Source organism: Equus quagga, chromosome 20 (assembly GCF_021613505.1).
Source record: "Equus quagga isolate Etosha38 chromosome 20, UCLA_HA_Equagga_1.0, whole genome shotgun sequence".
Classification (NCBI taxonomy): Eukaryota; Metazoa; Chordata; class Mammalia; order Perissodactyla; family Equidae; genus Equus; species Equus quagga.
This window is the reverse complement of record NC_060286.1, coordinates 37,202,793-37,220,432: the sequence shown is the minus strand read 5'-3', so window position 1 is coordinate 37,220,432 and position 17,640 is coordinate 37,202,793. Positions and strand designations below refer to the sequence as shown.

At 54.5% G+C, this 17,640-nt stretch overlaps 1 protein-coding gene across 4 annotated transcripts in view; it reads right to left on the bottom strand.

The window, feature by feature from the left end:
• Positions 1–17,640, bottom strand: part of LOC124230981 (B2 bradykinin receptor) — a 50,411-nt gene that overhangs the window by 20,029 nt on the left and 12,742 nt on the right. The window contains exons 2-3 of one of the 4 annotated variants that reach the window (XM_046647580.1): positions 7,567–7,674; positions 1,897–4,630 (exon numbers count right to left, since the gene is read on the bottom strand). The exons of 1 other annotated variant lie outside the window; for it this stretch is intronic. In XM_046647580.1, coding sequence (XP_046503536.1) covers positions 3,460–4,630; positions 7,567–7,640 — 1,245 coding nt within the window. In that variant the 5' untranslated portion in view covers positions 7,641–7,674 and the 3' untranslated portion in view covers positions 1,897–3,459. Of the gene's footprint in view, positions 1–1,896; positions 4,631–7,566; positions 7,680–17,640 lie in introns of those variants that run through there. 2 more of the 4 variants (XM_046647579.1, XM_046647584.1) reach the window with 2 other exon arrangements.

Genomic DNA, 17,640 nt, shown 5'->3' with positions numbered 1-17,640 from the left:
TTGGCTCCTAAACACTGTTCTTTACATTTAGCCTCCTACGATTGTATTTGCATTCTTAAAAGACATCATTGGCTGCAGACTGGAGAATAAGAATTGGGAGATGATGGTGATTAACATCAGTGATGGGGACACCAATGAGAGATGATGCTTGGACACAGAAAGAAGCAGATGGATCCAGGAAACACTTTGGTGGAATCTAAATGAGGTGCTGATCCACTAGGTGGAAGGGATGAAGGAGAGGGTGCATTCAATGATAAGCCCCAGGTTTCCGGATGGATGGATGGATGTGGAGAAGGAGCAGTGCCATTTCTGCAGACATAGGATGCAAGTTTGGTTTAATGAATGAGTGAATGAATGAATACATGAATAATGAAGGGGTCTCAAAATAGAGTGGGTAATGAGTTCCCCATCTCTGGGAGTATGCAAGCAGTGGCTAGACAGCTGTTTAATTTAGACAATGTAGAAGGCACTCTGATTTGAAAGGGAGGCCAAATGGAAGGCCCTCAATAAATATATATTGCCAGCATGAGTGATCAGATTGCTGTCATCTCTATGATTCTAGGGCCTCATGGGGCCTCACAGGCACCTGATGGGAGCTTGGTAATGAGTTACCAATGTAGGAATGTAGGATGGGGGAAAATACTCAAACCCCATTACATTTTCTTAAATTTCTACTTCAGTACATGTATTTTAGAGTGTACATTTTAATACATGTTAATAAGTATACATATTGGGTATGCATAATTGAAATTCTTTTACTTACAGGGATGCACAATCATAAAAGCTAGGACACCAGTGATCTACAGGACAGAAGCCCTAACGTAGGTTGAGTGGGAAGCAGTGGAACCCCCACAGCCTCCGACTGCCCATGGCAGTGTCCCCGACAAAACTCAGGGTTTTGGGAGTTGTCACAAATGAAAGAGCTATGCAAAACCTCCTCATCCGTTTATTATGCTGTACAGAAGAGACACATTACATCCATTTTCTCACTGTATGTGAAATGCTCCCTCTTTACAATGTAAGAGCATCTTTGTGTCTTTCACAGGACAGATGATCTTTGCCACAGTATCAACACAACCCCCAGGGGGCTCCCCTCCCACAGACTGACTGCTCCTCAGACCACACATGGACGCCCCTAAATGATCCCTAGGAGCCTAGGGCTGCAACGTGGCTCTGCTCATAGGAGACCCTCAGACCAGCACACACCCGCTGATGAATGAGTGCTTCACATTACAAAGCGCAGCCTCCTTTTTTTCATTCACGACAGTGCATGGTTAGCTTCATTCTAACACTAAACATTCCTGCCTCTTATTTCACCCGTTTTCTTTCTGCAGCTACAAGTGTGTAGTTTATTGGAGCAGAGGGGTGTGGGGGGAGGGGGGAAAAAGGCTGGAGGGTGGGAGGAAATCTTTTTTTGACTCTGTTTTAAAATCCAGAGCTGGATTGGTCAGGACTTACGGGATCTTTGCCATCCCAAACCCCTGGTCCTCCAGCTGCTGTCCTCTCCAGGGAGAGCCCGCTAATAAATACTCATTTATTTTATTGAGCGAGTGAGTGCTGCCCGGGCACTGCCTGTCTTACTGTCCTGCGTGGTTCCCAACTCTGTTGCTGCTGAGGGCCCCTCCCTGCTTTGGTTCAAAGCGGCCTGATGTTGGAGCCTGGGTGGTGCGTCCTCCACATCTCCCCGAGGGGCTCGGCACGGTGCCGGCCACAGGAGGTGGATTGTAAGACGTGTAGAAGATGAAACGAATTCCCCCTAAAGGACCTGGGGCTTGGGGGCAGGGCTGTCTCTTAAGTCTCTCACGGAGGATGCTGGTCCAGCTTCCTCCTGCCTGACACCTGGACCCGCCCTCCGCCCCGCCCATCACTGGCCGCCCCGTCCTGCCCCGCCCCCCCCCCCCCCCCGCCCCCGGAGGCGGAGCTGCGGCCCCTCGGGCAGCTGGTTCTACCAGCAAGCTGTCAGCGGGGAGGCCACCTGAGGAGGGCGTCCATCCATCTCTGTTCAGCGTGGACCTGTTCATCGTGTGGGGCCTTGTCCCCAGGGCTTCCTCACGGTCACGCGCACCTGGACTCAGGCATCCCAGCCGGGACACAGGCCTCGCTGGCCCAGGGATGCGGGTGACACCCATGAGGCGCTCAGCCCGCTGTGTAAGGGAGGTTGGTCCTGGGAGCAATGCTTTGAGGTAAGTGACCTTCGTGCCTGGATCACTGGTCTGCTGCCCCGGGGTGGCCCCCACCGGGCCACCCTCAGAGAAACCTTGGGTTGGCCCCCTCCGTTGCTGAGGCTCTGAGCCCTGGGATCCCCTGGGCCTGTTGGATCAGAAATCTCTCTGCCTCATCACAGATCAAAGGGTGAGAGGGTGGCCTTCCCCCACGATGCCTGCATGTGCACCTGTTGGCGGGGGGGTGCAGAGTGACGGGAAAGAAAGATGGCAGGGAACTAATACCATTGAGTGCCTATTATGTGACAGACATTGATAGGTGCTTTACACAACCATTAGCTACAATTGGCATTCTCCTCTGCAGAGTTATGCCACACGAGTGTCTTTTTCCTGAAAAGAAATTTATCTCTGTTCTGTGCGCATAATAAAGCCTGACATTTACACAGCATCTTTCGCTTTTCCAAGTGCTCCAATGACCTCATGTTACAGAGGAGGAAACTGAGGCAGAGACAAGGCAATGTGCAACTAGTTGATAGCTGAGCCGGCTCCGGCCTCTCTCCCTCTGCCCCTGCGCTGCCCACAGGGCCGCGCTGGACCAGTCCTAGAACAGCCTGCTGGGGGTGGCACATGCGCTGTTGTCCCCACAGGAGTCTGCAAGTTCCTTCAAGATGAAGATGCAACGTCTCTGTTTTCCCTCCTGCCCACAGTGCTCAATGCTGCATATACAGCAAGTGCTGGATCAGTGCTTATTGGGTTTTCTTTGGCTCAGGCTGCACCTTGTCCATGGGCGAGGGGAGAAACAGAATCTTGGTCTCTGGGTTCCTCCCAGGGAAGGGACCCCCAGGGTTTAACCTTCATCAATCCGAGAAATCATCCTCTGAAGTGCTAGCTGAGAGGACTGAAGAGACCTCAGGCGAAAATTCAGCCAGGCCCTGTGCGTGGGCTCAGCCACCACACCAAAGCCGGGGTGGCAGTTCTCCTGGAGATCTGAGCTGTCGTGCTGGGGCAGGGGGGACGCCACGTGGGAGGAAGGCTCAGTCACACCTCTCCCCACCTCCAGTCCTAGGAGGGAGCACACTCGCCCAGGGGTGGCAGCAGATAAGACGTTAATGCCGTCGTTTTCATGGAGCCCTTGCGGTGCACAGGGTCACCCATCCTCATAGCCTTGCTCACCGCATCTTGGGCAGGGCACAAACTCTGCTCCTGTGTTTTAATGGAGACACTTCCTCATCGCCCGAGGTCACACATGGGGTGCCTTCCATTCCTTCTTAGGCGCATCCTGAAGAGCACCTGTCCGTCAGTCCTCACGCGAATCAGTGTAGCCCTGGGGACGTCCGCTCCCACTGCTGCTCCCCGAGGGTGGGCCGCTCCCCACCCACTCCGGCAACTTGTGAATCTGGCGTTCCACCGAGATGGAGGTCCGCAGCGTGCCCATGGAGCTCTCCGTCTGGCTGGGCTCCAACAGGCAGCCCGCTTTCTGGCACAGCCTCTGGTACACCTCCCTCGACTTCTTGCGGAAGCGTTTGCCCACAATCACGTACACCAGCGGGTTGAGGCAGCTGTTGCTGTAGGCCACGAAGGAGGCGATCTGCGTGAGGATGTCGACGACGTGCTCATCCCAGCAGCTGGAGAGGATTTTGAGGCGCAGCAGCGTGTCCAGGAAGGTGCTGATCTGGAAGGGCAGCCAGCAGATGACAAACAGCAGCAGTACGGCCAGGACTAGCACCGTGGCCTTCCTCTCTGTCTGGATCTCCTTGAACTTCTGCATCTCGTTGTTGCGCAGCACCCGCATGATCTGCACTGTGCAGAAGGTGATGACGCACAGGGGCAGCAGGAAGCCCACGAAGTTCAGGAGGATGTTGGTGAACACCTCCCAGGTGCGGGATGGGTAAACGATGATGCAGGCGGTGATGTTGTAGCCCTCGTCTGCATACTCCCTCATGGTCCGGAAGGCCAGCATGGGCGCGCTCAGGAGCAGCGTGCAGCCCCAGATCACCAGGCTGTAGAGTTTGGCCCAGCGCACCCCACGCATGCGGCCCATGGACATGGTTTTCACCAGGGCCAGGTACCGGTCGATGCTCACCAGCATCAGGAAGCAGATGCTGCTGTAGAGATTTGTGTAGACTGCGCCGTTCACCACGCGGCAGAGCACCTCCCCAAAGAGCCAGTCGAAGTTGTTGGCGATGGTGACGGCCCAGAAGGGCAGCCCGCAGGCCAGGATCAGGTCCGCCGCGGCCAGGTTGCCCAGGTAGATCTCCGCCACCGTGCAGCTGCTCTTGTGCAGGCAGAAGACACTGAGGACGAAGAGGTTCTCCAGTGCCGCCAGCACGAACAGGACCCAGAGGAAGGGCGCCTGGATGGCGTTGAGCCAGCTCACCCACTCGGAGGGCGAGCACGGGCTGCTCTGCGAGAGGGTCCCGTTGAGAGCGGGCACAAGCACTTGCGAGGTGAGGTTGAGCATCTCGGCGCTGAAAGAAAGTGGAAGAGAGGCTGTTACACCTCAAGGTCACGGGAAGAAGGAGAAACAACTGGGGCAGGAGGAGGGGGGGAGTAAGACGGCTCGTCCGCCCAGCAAACAGCGTCCGGAAGGTGGAGTCGGGGGGACGCAGGCTTTGTGCCGTTCTCGGAGCCTCTCTGGCTCGCCGGGTCTGAGAGAGGGGCCTCTTCTCCTTGGGCCTGAACTGAGAGCTCCTGTTCACCTCGTGGCTCCGCTGGGACGTTCCTCTGGCCAGCGTCCATCACCAGCCCTAAGCATCGCAAGTCGTGGACTCTGGACCTCCCTGAAACGTCCTTGATGAGAAGATGCACAGCACATCCGTTCCTTATCGCCTCGGGCCCCTCCCAGGGGAGCTGGTCATCTTTCAGCCTCTCATGGTCTGGCTATGGGTGAGTAACTTATTAGAAGAGAAAGATGATATTATTCCAGACAGGAAGGTTCTCTGGCTCCGAGACCACAGCCCATCTGCCCCCTCCCTGTCTCCTCCCGGCAGAGGGCGGCATCATGCTTCGTAGCCTCCATCAGCAAAGTGTTGATGATCAGAGATTCCGTGACAGAAAGGGAGAGCAGAGGCTTTGGAGCCAGACAGTCTGCTGGGTTCGAATCTCAGCTCATCCATTAGCTGTGTGACTTTGGGTAAGTTAATTAACCTCTCTGACCTCAAGACCTACCTTATAAAATGGGAATAACAAAATCTACTTCTCTGGAGTCTGATGGGGATTGGAGACAATGTGCAAAAAAGCCCCAAGCACTTGCCTTGTTCAATAAACATGAATAAGTATCTGTTTTTGTGAACTTATTAAAACAACCAGTGTCAAACTCCAGCACCCCTGTTTGCAGTTTGTTGCTCCTGTATCGGTAACTTCATCATGAACCCACTGGCTCCTCTTTCACTCTTGGGTGAGGCTCAGACCACAGGGCTGTTTTTAGGAGTGTTGCTTTTAAGGCTAATTCATCTCTACCTTCAGCAAAGTGACATGGGGCTCAGACAGACTTCGGTTCCTGTCCTAGCTGTGTGGTCTTGGGCAAATTGCTTGACCTCTCTGAGCTTCCATTTTGTTTTCTTTGGAGTAGGCTATTACTCTCTTCCTGACTTGCCTTGCATGGCTGTTGCAAGGTGCAGATGAAAGAGTGGGGATGAAGACACACTGAAAAGCCAACAGCACAACCCCCGGGGCAGGACTGTGGGGCATTTTCCTAGTGCCCCACGGGGTGGGCCAGGGGAGGTAGAGGGCTCTTCCTCAGTCAACAATGGTTGATTGTTGGGCAAGCTCCTGGTGGAGGAGCTGAGCATGAATTACGGGGCAGAATCTGCTGATGGCCTCTGGGATTTCCCAGGGAAGTCCCTCTGCTTCCTGGAGCAGCTGGCAGGCTGCGAGGGCCCAGACTGGGACCCTGCGATGGACTCATTCATCAATGCAGTTACCCTCGAAAGCCGTCTTGAGCATCTTCTCTGTGCTGAGCTCCACCCTGGCTGGGGGACCAGCGGGGAATAGCCCTGGTCCCTGTTCTGCTGGAGCTCCTGGCCACTGCCGCCAGTGTGTGATGAGTGCTGAGGGGTGGGAGGAGGGGCAAGGACACAGAACTCGGGGGAGGAGGTAGAGAAGGTTGAAGGTGACTCTGGAGCTGTCTCGAAGGATGAGGAGCATGTCAACAGGGGACAAGAAGGAGGGAGGGCAGACCAGGCAGAGGGAGCAACTCGAGCAGAGGCACACAAGTGGGGAAGCCTCTGGCATGTTCTGGAAGGCGGACTAGAGGTTGGACGGGGAGGTGAGAAGTGGCAAGTTTGCACAAGGGGAGGAGGAGAGTCATCACTGGATGCTAAGAAAGTGAGGTCTTGCACCCGATGGCTTGAAGGAGGGAGGGATGGAGTGGAAAACGTGCCCCGGAGAGACCCTTCTGGTGGAGCGGTGGTTTTAATATTCTTTGATGTTCTTCCCTTCCAAAGGTGGAGATAATTCCTCTTCCAGTGAATGTGGCTGGACTTAGTGACTCGCTTCCCACCCGTGGCGGCAGTGACAGTGTGTGGCTTCCGTGACTAGGTCATTAAAGGCCCTGCAGCTTCCTCCTTCGCCTCTTGGGTTGCTCGCTCTGGGGGAGTCCAGCCCCTGCGTGGAGGACCCTCAAGCAGCCGCGTGGCGAGGCTCCGTGGAGAGGAACCAGCTTGCCACCTCAGAAGAGTGTCCTCCGGCCCCAGCCAGCCTTTGAGTCTTCCAGCCGAGGCCCCAAACATCATGGAACGGAGACCGGCCGTCCTCCTTGGGCCCTCGATTCCCGACCCGTGGAGACTGGCAGACTTCTCTGCGGAGCCTCGGAAGGTCAGATTCCCCTGGGCACCCCTTGGTCCAGCCATTGGCCCCATTTCTGCAGCGACGGAAGTGCTATTTCCTCAGTGCCCGGGCTTGGGGAGCTGTCCCTCGTGGTGTGTTTCTCTAGAGACTGAAGGAGCACCAGATGCTACTTGTTTATTTCCCAGCAAGACAACCTCTAGCCAACGGGTTGGCATCTGGCCCATAGCTGGCTCAAGAAGCCACAGGATCATCAGAAGGTGGTCCGGTGGCACAATGACCTGGCCCATCTCTGTCTGATTCCTTTGGTGTTGACTTCAGAGTTTCACTCTCTTGATTTCCAAGTTCATCCGGAATAGCTCACAGATGACCACAGTAATGTGTCCTTCTCTTCCTGCTCCCACCCCCAAAGCCCCACAGAGCAGTCCACTCCCTCTGCTCCCAACAGGCCTACGGGGATTCGAACACCAGCCTCACCAGCCCTTGGGAGCATGTAACGTTGCCTGTTGCCACAACTGTCACCCAGGAGATGAGCGTCGCCCTCTCCTGGGTGTTGTCAGGTTGTCTCTTCCCCGCCCGCACACCGTAAATAGTGAATCGAGGAATCGCTTCGACTTACCTGGAAGAGGCCATGACGGGCACAGAGTCCTCATGAACAGACAGGAACATTGGTCTCCTCCAGGCTGAGAACATTTGGCCTCAGAGAGGGACGTGAGTGAGGCCCCGGCTGGGCTGACCAGAGGAGAAAAGATGATTAGACGGGGGGGCCGGAGACCATAAACACGCACATGCTCCACTAGGGAAGGGAGTGGAGGCCTTCACCTAACAAAGATTTGTTAAGCACCTACTGCTCACTGGGTACTCGGGACATGAAGGTGAGAATGGGCACAGCATCTGTCCTGAGGAGCTTACAGTCAATGGAGGATCAGCCATCACTCAAATAGTCACCAACAATTGCAAACCGATACAAGAGCAATGAAGTGAAAGGTCCCATGACCGCACGTAACACCGGGTCCTAAACCAGCCCGGGGCAGGAAGTGAGTGGCTATTTATTATGAGACCTGAGGGTAAGGGGGAGTAAAGTGGGTGAAAGGATGGAGGTGGCGAGGAGGGTGTCTGGGAGGAAGGAGCAGCAGGTGCAAAGGCCCTGAGGCGGGAAGATGCTTGGTGTGTGTTAGGCCCTGGTGGCTGCTGGGGGAGGTGGGACTGTGGCAGAGCAGATTGGAAGCAGGGAGACCTGTTGGTAGGTGCTGCCCATCAGTCTAGGCATGGGATGATGCAGACCGGAGAGGGTGAAGTCCAGAGGTATTTGGAGACATGCCTGGTGCGAGATTGGACATGGAGGGGATGGGGAAGGGGGTGAGGAAGGTGTCAAGGATGCTCCCTCATCAGCTGCTGCAGTTTCCTATCAAGGAAGAAGGGTAGGGCTGACAAAGAGAGAGGACCCCGTGTTTAGCCTTGAACCTGTTAGTCTGAGGTGCTCTTGAGACCTGCAGGTTGGGGTGTAAGTGGCCTTTGGGCCCAGAGCTCCGGGGAGCAGTCTGGCCTGGAGGACAGGCTCACCCTGGTGAAATGGAGGCAAATTAGATGCAGGATCTCCTGGGGCTTCGAGCCTAATGAGGGAGACGGGTACCGAGGAGTATTTGCCATCCACTGTGCTGGTTAGTGCTGCAAGGTGCTCTCACGCTCTGAGCCGGGCCCTCGCCGGAGCCCCGGGTGAAAAGTGGAAGCCTTCTGTCTGGTGGGCTCGCGCTGACAAAGCCTTTCTCTATCCCGCTTCACATTTACCTGCCCTCCCCCCGAGGGAGGTAGGCATCGGCTGCATGCTTGCCTTGCAAAGGGGGAAACAAAGTGGGGTGACTTGTCCAAGTGCCCTTGCTGGCAAGACTTGGAGGTGGGGCTTAAACCCCCGCTTCTGGTGCCAGACCTCCATCTCTCTCCAGGAGGACCATGTGACCTCTTGCTCCTGTCTAGGAAGAGGGTGAAACCTGGGTGCAGGCGGGCATGTGTGTGTGTTCCTGGGTGCAGCCACGGATCTGCCCATCCCAGCTTTCAGCCACTCCTCGGCTGGAGGAGTCTGTGCAGATACAGGACACTCTGGCTTCTAGAAGCCCAGTTTTCCTACTTCAGTTGTGGGAGGTGGAGATAAGGCAGCGGGCAGTTCAGGAAATTTGAACACAATTGGAAAAAAAGGATGAGTGGAAAGCAGGAAACGAAGCGCAAGATACTCAATGAACACCCGGAAAAGCTTTGCCCAAACCCCTAAGCGGAGCTGAGGTCAGCATTTGGAACTTGTGAGAGATGCAATGAGCAGCAAAGTCCTTCTGATCCTTCAAGGAGGGAGGCGGGGGAGGGGAAGAAAGACCTAGTGGATTGCCTTGCTGAGGGGCCTTGCCTGGGCCTGGAAAGAAAATTCAACTGGGGGTCAGGGGCCATGTGCTTGAATCACTCATTCCTCGACAACAATCATTGAGTAAGTTTTTCGAGTGCTGGAGGATGAGTAGGGAAGAGTGAAGACGAGCTGCCCCTGTCCCCAAGGGGCTCCCTCTGTAGCTAAATTGTCCAGTTCAGGGACCTCAGCCTGCCCGCGGGGCCCCCTATTTCCACCAGGACAGCGACAGCCAGACAAGTGACTGAGGGCCTCTCAGCTCCATCACCTGGGGAGGTGACAGCATTTCCTCCCGGCCTCACTGATGAGTCCACCTGGTTGGGCGTCCCTGGGTCTGGCTGAATGAGCCCTGTCCGATCCTAATTGCTTGCTAACGGCTGTAAACATTGCTCTCATTTTCAAAACAAAGGTGAGAGCTTTTCTCTCTGTGGTATCCAGAGAGCAAGGGTTTCAGGACCTGGGAGAAACTGGGAGTCTGAGGCAATTCTGGCTGATTCTGGCTGTTTCTCTGCATGTGCTTTGGAGGCGTGCCCAGGGGTAGGACCCCCGAGTGTGGGATGCCAGGGCTGTGCCAGGTCACGCTCCCAGCAGCCCCGCCACCATGGGAACCGCACCATGGACTCTCTGCCATCCAGCTTCCCACTGGGGATGCCATGGCGGGAGGCTGAGAGGGGAGGAGACTGAGGATGCGGCGCTGGCTCCAGGCTCCCTCCCTCAGGCGCCCCCAGGCAGGCTGGGCCTGGGCTGGTGTCCCTGCTCCTATGCTCCTATCCAGGCGTCCTTTCCACCTGCTGTGCTGGTGATCCTGGTAATGGCCACCTCCTCTGGCTGGCTCAGGCCCTTGTGGGCTAACTCTGAGCCCCTTGTGACGCCCTGCATGCTGTCTACACCTCTGTAAACAGAGTGTCTGTTAAAATTCTCTTCATATTACCCAGTTTGAGTGGGCCCTCTCTTTCCTACTGCGACCCTGACTAATGTATCCTGGGAGTCTAAACTCGGATGTCAGAGAACTATTGACGGGAACGTGGGGGGAGCTGGATGAGGGGGCGCATTGGTGGCTGGGTGGCGGTGGGCAGCAGGGCGGGCCTCTGTGTGGGATCTTCGGGGAATCCCTGAATCCCCCCTGGGCCTCGATTTCCTCATCCACGGAGGCAGGTGGGTGGACCCATGCCCCCCAGACTCTGATCCTTGTGGCTCGAGTCGGGATGGGAAAGGAGAGGACTCTGCTTCTGGGCTTTTCCCTCATTTTTCAAACTGATGCTTTGGAGGGAACATCCAACATTCTGATTCACTCGGATTCTGTCTCCTTCAGAATTCTGTCCAAGAAGACTTACTTTAAAAATATTTCCCCTCGCTGAATCACATAAACACTGGACCTTGGTGCTGTCTGGAGCAAATTCCACTTTAGTCTCAGAGGGAGGCTATTTTGGTGTCCCCAGGAGCCATGTCTGAGGGGCTCAGAGGCTGTGGCCGCTGCAGAATGCACAGCATCACTTTCTCAAGGGCCAAGTTTTGCCTAGTGCGGAACCCCCCACCTCGTAGCCAACTCTAGTCCAGTATCTTGTGGCTGTGTGTTACAGCCAGGAGGTGTGTCCCAAAGCAAAGGTTGTGGATGGGACGCTGGATGATCACTCCTGATCAGGCCGTGGAGAAAGCCTCCGGGGGTGCTGTGTGTCTTCAACACCTCTCTGGTATTTGTAACCCCCTTTCAACAAAGGAAGCGGGCCCAGGGCCTGGGCTGGCCCCTCGAGTCTAACCAGACTGCAGTAGCGTGGTTTATAGTCCATTGTATTTATTTTTAGTTTTTTTTTTTTTAATGACAAATGGTACTAATTTTCGATGTAAGTTGGCCATGTGAAGTTATGGTTCAAAAGTAAGTCCGTATTGAAGAAATAGTTGTACAGGTAACAGAGAGAAGGCAGAAACTGTGCCTTGGAATGACTGAATGTGGAAACACGCTAACACAGCTAGCTGGAAACTTGCGTCACAAACCGGGAGGCCCGGCCTGGTGGGTGGGCTCGTGGGCTCCGCAGCAGACCTGGACCTGGTGCCTCTCCGTCAACCTTGTTATTTAACCTCGTTTTTCTTGACTGTAAAATGACGGTTAGTATAAAAATAGCCCCCAGCTCCTCGGGCCGATGGGAGGAGGCCATGAGTCACAGCGTGTCAAATGCAGGAAGCACATGGTGGATGTGTTCCCGGATGCTCGCAGCTTTTCCTGCACTCCCCGAGAGGCCCGCCTGCTTCAGCCACACCACGGCGTGTGGCGTTAGGAGGAGTCCCTTCCACGTGGCCTGCTGTCCCGCTCGCAGACCCAGCTCAGGGTTCCAGACGCTGATTCCACAGCTGGATGGAGAGACCAGCTGTCACTGGGACATCACCTGCCTGCCAATCCAGGGGAACCCCTGAGACTGTGCAGTTCTGTCCTCTGCCGGAGGGTGGGTACTCTCCTTTGTATCCCCTCCCTCAGTAATAGCTGCTTGTGTGTGTGTGTGTGTGTGGGCACATCTGTCCCGTTATATTCCGTCTCCTCACGGGAGGACCTGCCTCGTTGGCTCTTTCCACCCTCCTCTGTGCCTGCGACTATATCGTGCGCATCTTAGCATCTAGTCTCTTGAAAAACTTTTGCCCCATAGGTAAGTACAATCTCTCAGACCACCAGCAAGATGGAGTCAAGGCCAGAGCTGGAAAGACCGAGGTCTCCTGGACCCCAGCCCAGAACCCTTTCCCGGACCCCTCTCCAGAATAAATGTTCCCTTTAAAATCTGATTGACATGATTACCAAGTAAGGATGCTGTTTCTAGACAGTCACGAAGGTAAACTTCAGGTCACAGTAAATACTGGGGATCGGGACGGGCAATGGGGCCTCATGCCTACCAGCCTCAATGGCAGGGAGAAGTGTGGCCTGAGCCCAGAGTTCCCAAGGAGCCGTGTACAAGGCCAAAGCTGTCTCAGGGGAAGGATGGGGTTCTTGGAAGCCAACCTCCATTCCAGGAACTCCTGGAGAGAGCTGGGTCGGAAGCTCCCGTTCAGCCCAGACACGTGCATGGGGCCCTTCCGGCATCTGGACACTTTCTGGGCCTGGGATGTTTTGGAAATATTTATGGGGGGACTCGGGGAGCCTGAGAAGCCTAGTGCCTCCCCCGTGCTGCTCTCTGCAGGGGACAAGGCACGCCTGCCTGACTCTGCCACCCTCAGACACCCCGGGCGCTTGTCTTAGTCTTTATCTCTTTCTTGTTTATTATGGGCAGGGGATTCTGTCCTGCGTGTTTTGTTTCTTTTCCCCACCTTGGGTTTTGTGGTTTTAATGAATGAGCGATTTCATCTGACGTCTTAACACCACTCCTTCCCCTTAAAAAAATAACATCTCCCTTTTTGTTTTAAAAGATAATGTAACTGTAGCCAGGGAGCCAGGCAAAGAAAATGGTACCGAGGATCTGATAAAAACTAACATCCTCTGTTGAGTGTTTTGCAGGCAGAAATTTTGAGGAAGACCTGACCTTCCGTCCCCGTTATAATCTCGTTGCGATCTTAAATTCTCCTCCTCTGGGACGGACCAAGCTGCCATTTTCCGATCATGTGATGTATGTAGTAGTATGCATACGTGCCACACATGTGCCACGGGACATACGTGGTTACACAGTAAGACCCAATCTCCCGCCTTTTTCTTGACTACGTATTCATGGACTTCCTTCTGATCTAATGATAGAAGGGCCCCACACCCCTGCCCAGGGAGACGCCGCTTTGGGAGAGAGCTCCAGTGTTCTCCATTGCCTGTGCAGGTGATAAACCTTTCTCCGCCTACTTATTCTTTCCTTGTGCCTCTCGGCTCCACACTCACCAGGAGACGACCCACTGAATTCAGTTATATAACCACAGCAAAGAGCATTTAAAAATACTAAATCTCCGGGGGCTGGCCCCGTGGCCAAGTGGTTAAGTTCGCGCGCTCCGCTGCAGGCAGCCCAGTGTTTCGTTGGGCGCGGACATGGCACTGCTCATCGGACCACGCTGAGGCAGCGTCCCACATGCCACAACTAGAAGAACCCACAACGAAGAATACACAACTATGTACCGGGGGGCTTTGGGGAGAAAAAGGAAATAATAAAATCTTAAAAAAAAAAATACTAAATCTCCAAGTTCCATCCCTAAACACAGCTCTTTTCATAACCACATTCAACCATCCTTTCGTCTCTGGTTTTAAATGGAATATCACATCAAGGGAATTTTTCCCTCTTGTTCCGTGGTTTTCATAACACCTTTAAAAAATGCATCGTATTTGTTTATTGTTGTATCATTAACCATTCCTTTATTCCAATCCCTTTGCATGGAATGTATTTTCACGGTGTCCGAGCCACGGTGACCACTCCCGTCCCCCAAGGATGTTCCTTACGTTCCCATCACCTCCGCCTTTGCTGGGGCCGCCCCTCTACCTGAGCGCCCTCCCGCCCTTCTGCCTGTTGAAGTCGAGACCGGCTCAGTTATGACCCTTCAGTGGAGCCTCCAGAGGGCCCTGTGACGGTCAGTTTTATGTGTATCTTGGCGAAGCTACAGCCCCCAGTTATTCAATCCAGCGCTGCTCTAGGTGTTACTGCAGATGAGATTCAAGTTGATAATCTGTTGAATTTAAGCGAGGGAGATTATCCTGGACTATCTGGGTGGGCCTGATTCAATCAGATGACAGGCCTTAAGAGCAGAGGGTTTCCCAGAAGAAGAAGAAGAAGCAATTCCACTTGTAAACAGCAGCTTGAGTCCATGCCTGAGAGTTCCAGCCTGCCCTTCCTGACAGCCTTCTGGATGGATTTTGTACTTGCCTAGCCAGCCCCTTATAATCACGTAAGCCAGTTCCTCCCAATAAACCTCTTAATACATGTCTCCTTCTCCGATTGAACACCCTCGAGCAGTGGCGTTCTCTTCCTCCTCTGCCCGCCCCCCTTCTCCGTGATGTTTAGTTAGAGCACGTCTATCAGAGGCGCATGTGTTACTTCTTCCTTTTTCTGTTGCGTGCCTAACCCCTAGTACGTGTCCCCAAAATGATCGTTGATTGACTAATAGAGGGCAAGACAATCGTTAGTTCTCTTTTTCTCCCCAGCAGACACATTTGCAGGGCAGAGCAATGGGAAATGAAAGGACTCACTGTGTGCCCCACCCGCTACATCCTTAACAACACACTGTGGGGGATGCATCCTTATTCCCATGTTCCAGATAAGAAGGCAGAGGCTTGGCAAAGCAGCCCGAGATGGTTCAGGCTCACACAGCTAGCCAGGGGCAAGGCTGGGGTTCACACCCGGGTCTGCCCGAGCCCAGCTCCCAAGTCTTTTCTCTTGCACCAGATCCTCTCCCACCTGGCGAAGCTCCTGGTGCAGGACACCCCCACGGGGCAGTTGAGGGCTTGACTGAGCTTGCAGGCCTGGCTGTCCCCAGCCCGGAGCGGGTGCTGCGGCTTCATGGCTCAAGGGAAGAAGCTCCGTGCAGGTGGCTGCCGCTCAGACCAGGGCTTGGCCGGCTGCCTGGGGGCGGCTGCGGGGTCAATGCGGGGCTGAGAATCGCCACCCCCCGACCCCAGCCTCGGTCACTGGGATGCTTTGGTGACGTGGGTTTTCTGGGGCAGGAAACCTCCGAGTCTCTCAGTCCCACCAGCTACCTTTGGTTTGGGCTTGAGCAGAGCTTGGAAGGCGGGCTGTTGAGGAGCAGCCACAGTGTGTGTGTGTGTGTGCGTGCACACGCGTGTGTGAATGTGGAAGAGCATGGGCTGGGTGTCTGGGGACGTCCCCAAGGGGTTGGAATGACAAGGGACCTGGGGTTTCATGACTGAGATTCAACCAGGTCAGAATCCCAGCTCTAACCCTTGCTAGCTGTGTAGAACCTTGGACAGGCAGCGGAAGCCCTCAGGGCCTCGGTGTCTTCATCTGTCAAATGGGGATGCTAGGAGCACCCACTCTGTGGGGTCAAAGAATGGGGCGCCCTTTCAACAATGCTTGACACACTTTTGCTGCTCTGTAAACGTCAGGGTTCCCTCTCTCTCTGCTCTATATGAGGTTTCTGCACAAAGTTTTATTGGAGGAAAGAGTTGTGCTGCTTAAAAAGAAAGTGATCAACCTAGCCCCAACCTCTCTTACAGAGAGGGAAACTGAGGCTCAGAGAGATGATTAGATGTCTAAAGCCACACAGTACATGCCAGCCTACAAGAAGAGCAAGGCCTTGCCTGATTCCTGCTAGAGGGGCATTTTAGGGGTCTGGTCCCGGCCAGAGGTGACCGGGGGTCTGGAGGCACTCAGGGGTCCGGGGTCCTTGGGGAACACTGCTCTAGGGGCTGTCTTAATTGAAGCCTGGGATTCTTGTAGCAGGCATATCCCCCTTTCCTTCTTCCTCCATCCCTGCAAACTCTTCCTGGGTGGGCCTGACAGGATCCTGGGATGACAGGGTGGGAAGGGCTCTTAGATACTATTTCATCAGACCCCCTCATATTACAGAAATGGACGTGGAGGCCCAGAGATGGTGGACATTCTCCTAGGACACACAGCCAGTTAGTGGCAGAGGTCAACCTGGAACTCATATCCTGGAATCCTGATACCCAGGCCACCCGCTCCTTTTTATTATCCTACAGCTGCCCCCATCCCGTGTGGAAGACCGAGCTGTGTGCTAACATTGTTCGATTGTGAACATGTTTAAAAACCCAAACCTCATACCTCCAGCCCGTGCAAATGTGTGTGGGGGGTGGCGCACACCAAAACCTGAAGAGCAGCTGCCTTTGCGTGACTATAAAGATGTCCTCCTCCCTCTTTCCTGGATGTTCCAGGGTTTCTGTCATGAGCATGTAAATCATTTATAACGAGAGGCAATAGAAATCCTTGGCAGAGAACAAAACCAAAGACCACGGAAGAAAGGAAGTCTGCGGGTCCAGAGGGAGTGTGTTTTCCAGAAAAGCAATTCCTCGGGAACAGCTCGGGTTTGGTCTTTCTACCACAGACTCTCCAGCTCCCTGAAGGTCCATGGTGGCCCGGCGGTCGTGCTGGCCCCTCTGGGGTGGGAGGAGAGGGCAGCTGGCCAGGGGCCTCCGCCACATGCAGGCGTGTGCCGTGACCTGTCTTCCCAACCAGCTCAGTTTACTAAACACGGAGGAGGAAGACAGAGTAAACGGAGACGGAGCCTCCAGCCAGCCCCAGAGGACAAACAACGCTTCGCGGCACGAAGTGGTTTGGGTCCTACCCAAGGCATGTGCAGAGGAGCAGCGAGGAACACCGAATCTGGGGCAGGGGGAGCTTGTCCCTTCCTGCACACGGTGACCTCTGGGGTCTAAAGGACCCCACAACATGCCCTTGGCTCTGAAGGGACCTATACCATTGCCCTTTCACCTCCTGTGAATGGCCTTCCTGCCCATTTCTTCATTCATTCATTCAACAAACTTCTATTCCCTGTTTGTTTGCCATGCTCAGTGTGGAATTGGGGGGAAGAGCACAGACATGGTGGGCAGGACAAAGAGAACTTGGACCTCAAACCACATCCTAGCACCATCCTTCAGGGATCGTCTCAAGTGTCATCTCCTCTGAGAAGCCTTCCCTGACCTCTCAGCCAGCAGAGATCCCTCCCTTGTCTGAGACTCTATAGCAAAGAGTGGACGGAGCCTTGTCTGGGGGTCAGAGCCCTGGGTTCTAGTTCTGCCTTGGCACTGAGTACTGGTGTGACCTTGGATGAATGCCTCGACATCTCTGGGCCTTCATTCCTCCTTGAGAGAGAGAGGGGTTGTAAGACACGATTCTGGAGACCTTTGCACAACCATGTCCCTAAAGAGGAAATGAGGTGTCATGAGGAGTGGTGAGCTCCCCAGTCTGAGAAGCATGCAAGCTTCTGAGTCTGAGAAGAAGGCAATGGGATCAACACACTGCATTTCCAGGGGTTCATCTCCTCACTCCTTGGCATTCAAAGGCTCTTATGGAGCAGGGTGGAATGAGTCAGTCTCAGCCATTTCCCCTTCACCGGGTGTGGTGCAGCAGAGGTATCTCCCTGGCTCCCTGCCCAGCTCCCTGAAGCTTCCAAGGATCCCAGGTCCCGGCCCCGTTCTGTCAGGCCCGCCCGAGTCAAAGCCACAGTCAAGTCAAAGCCCTGCCCCAGCCACGTGACCACCGCCCTCTGCCCAGTTCCAAGGCAGGAGGTAGAGGAGGTGGAGCCCCTTGGAATGCAGGGAGTCAACCTTCAGAATTCCAGAACGTGGGGTTCTGCCAATGTCAGGTCTTTTCTAGAAAGGAGTAGGGGGCGGGCAGCATGTTTCTTAAAGTTGATCTGCAGAAGAATGGACCTCGAATCTCC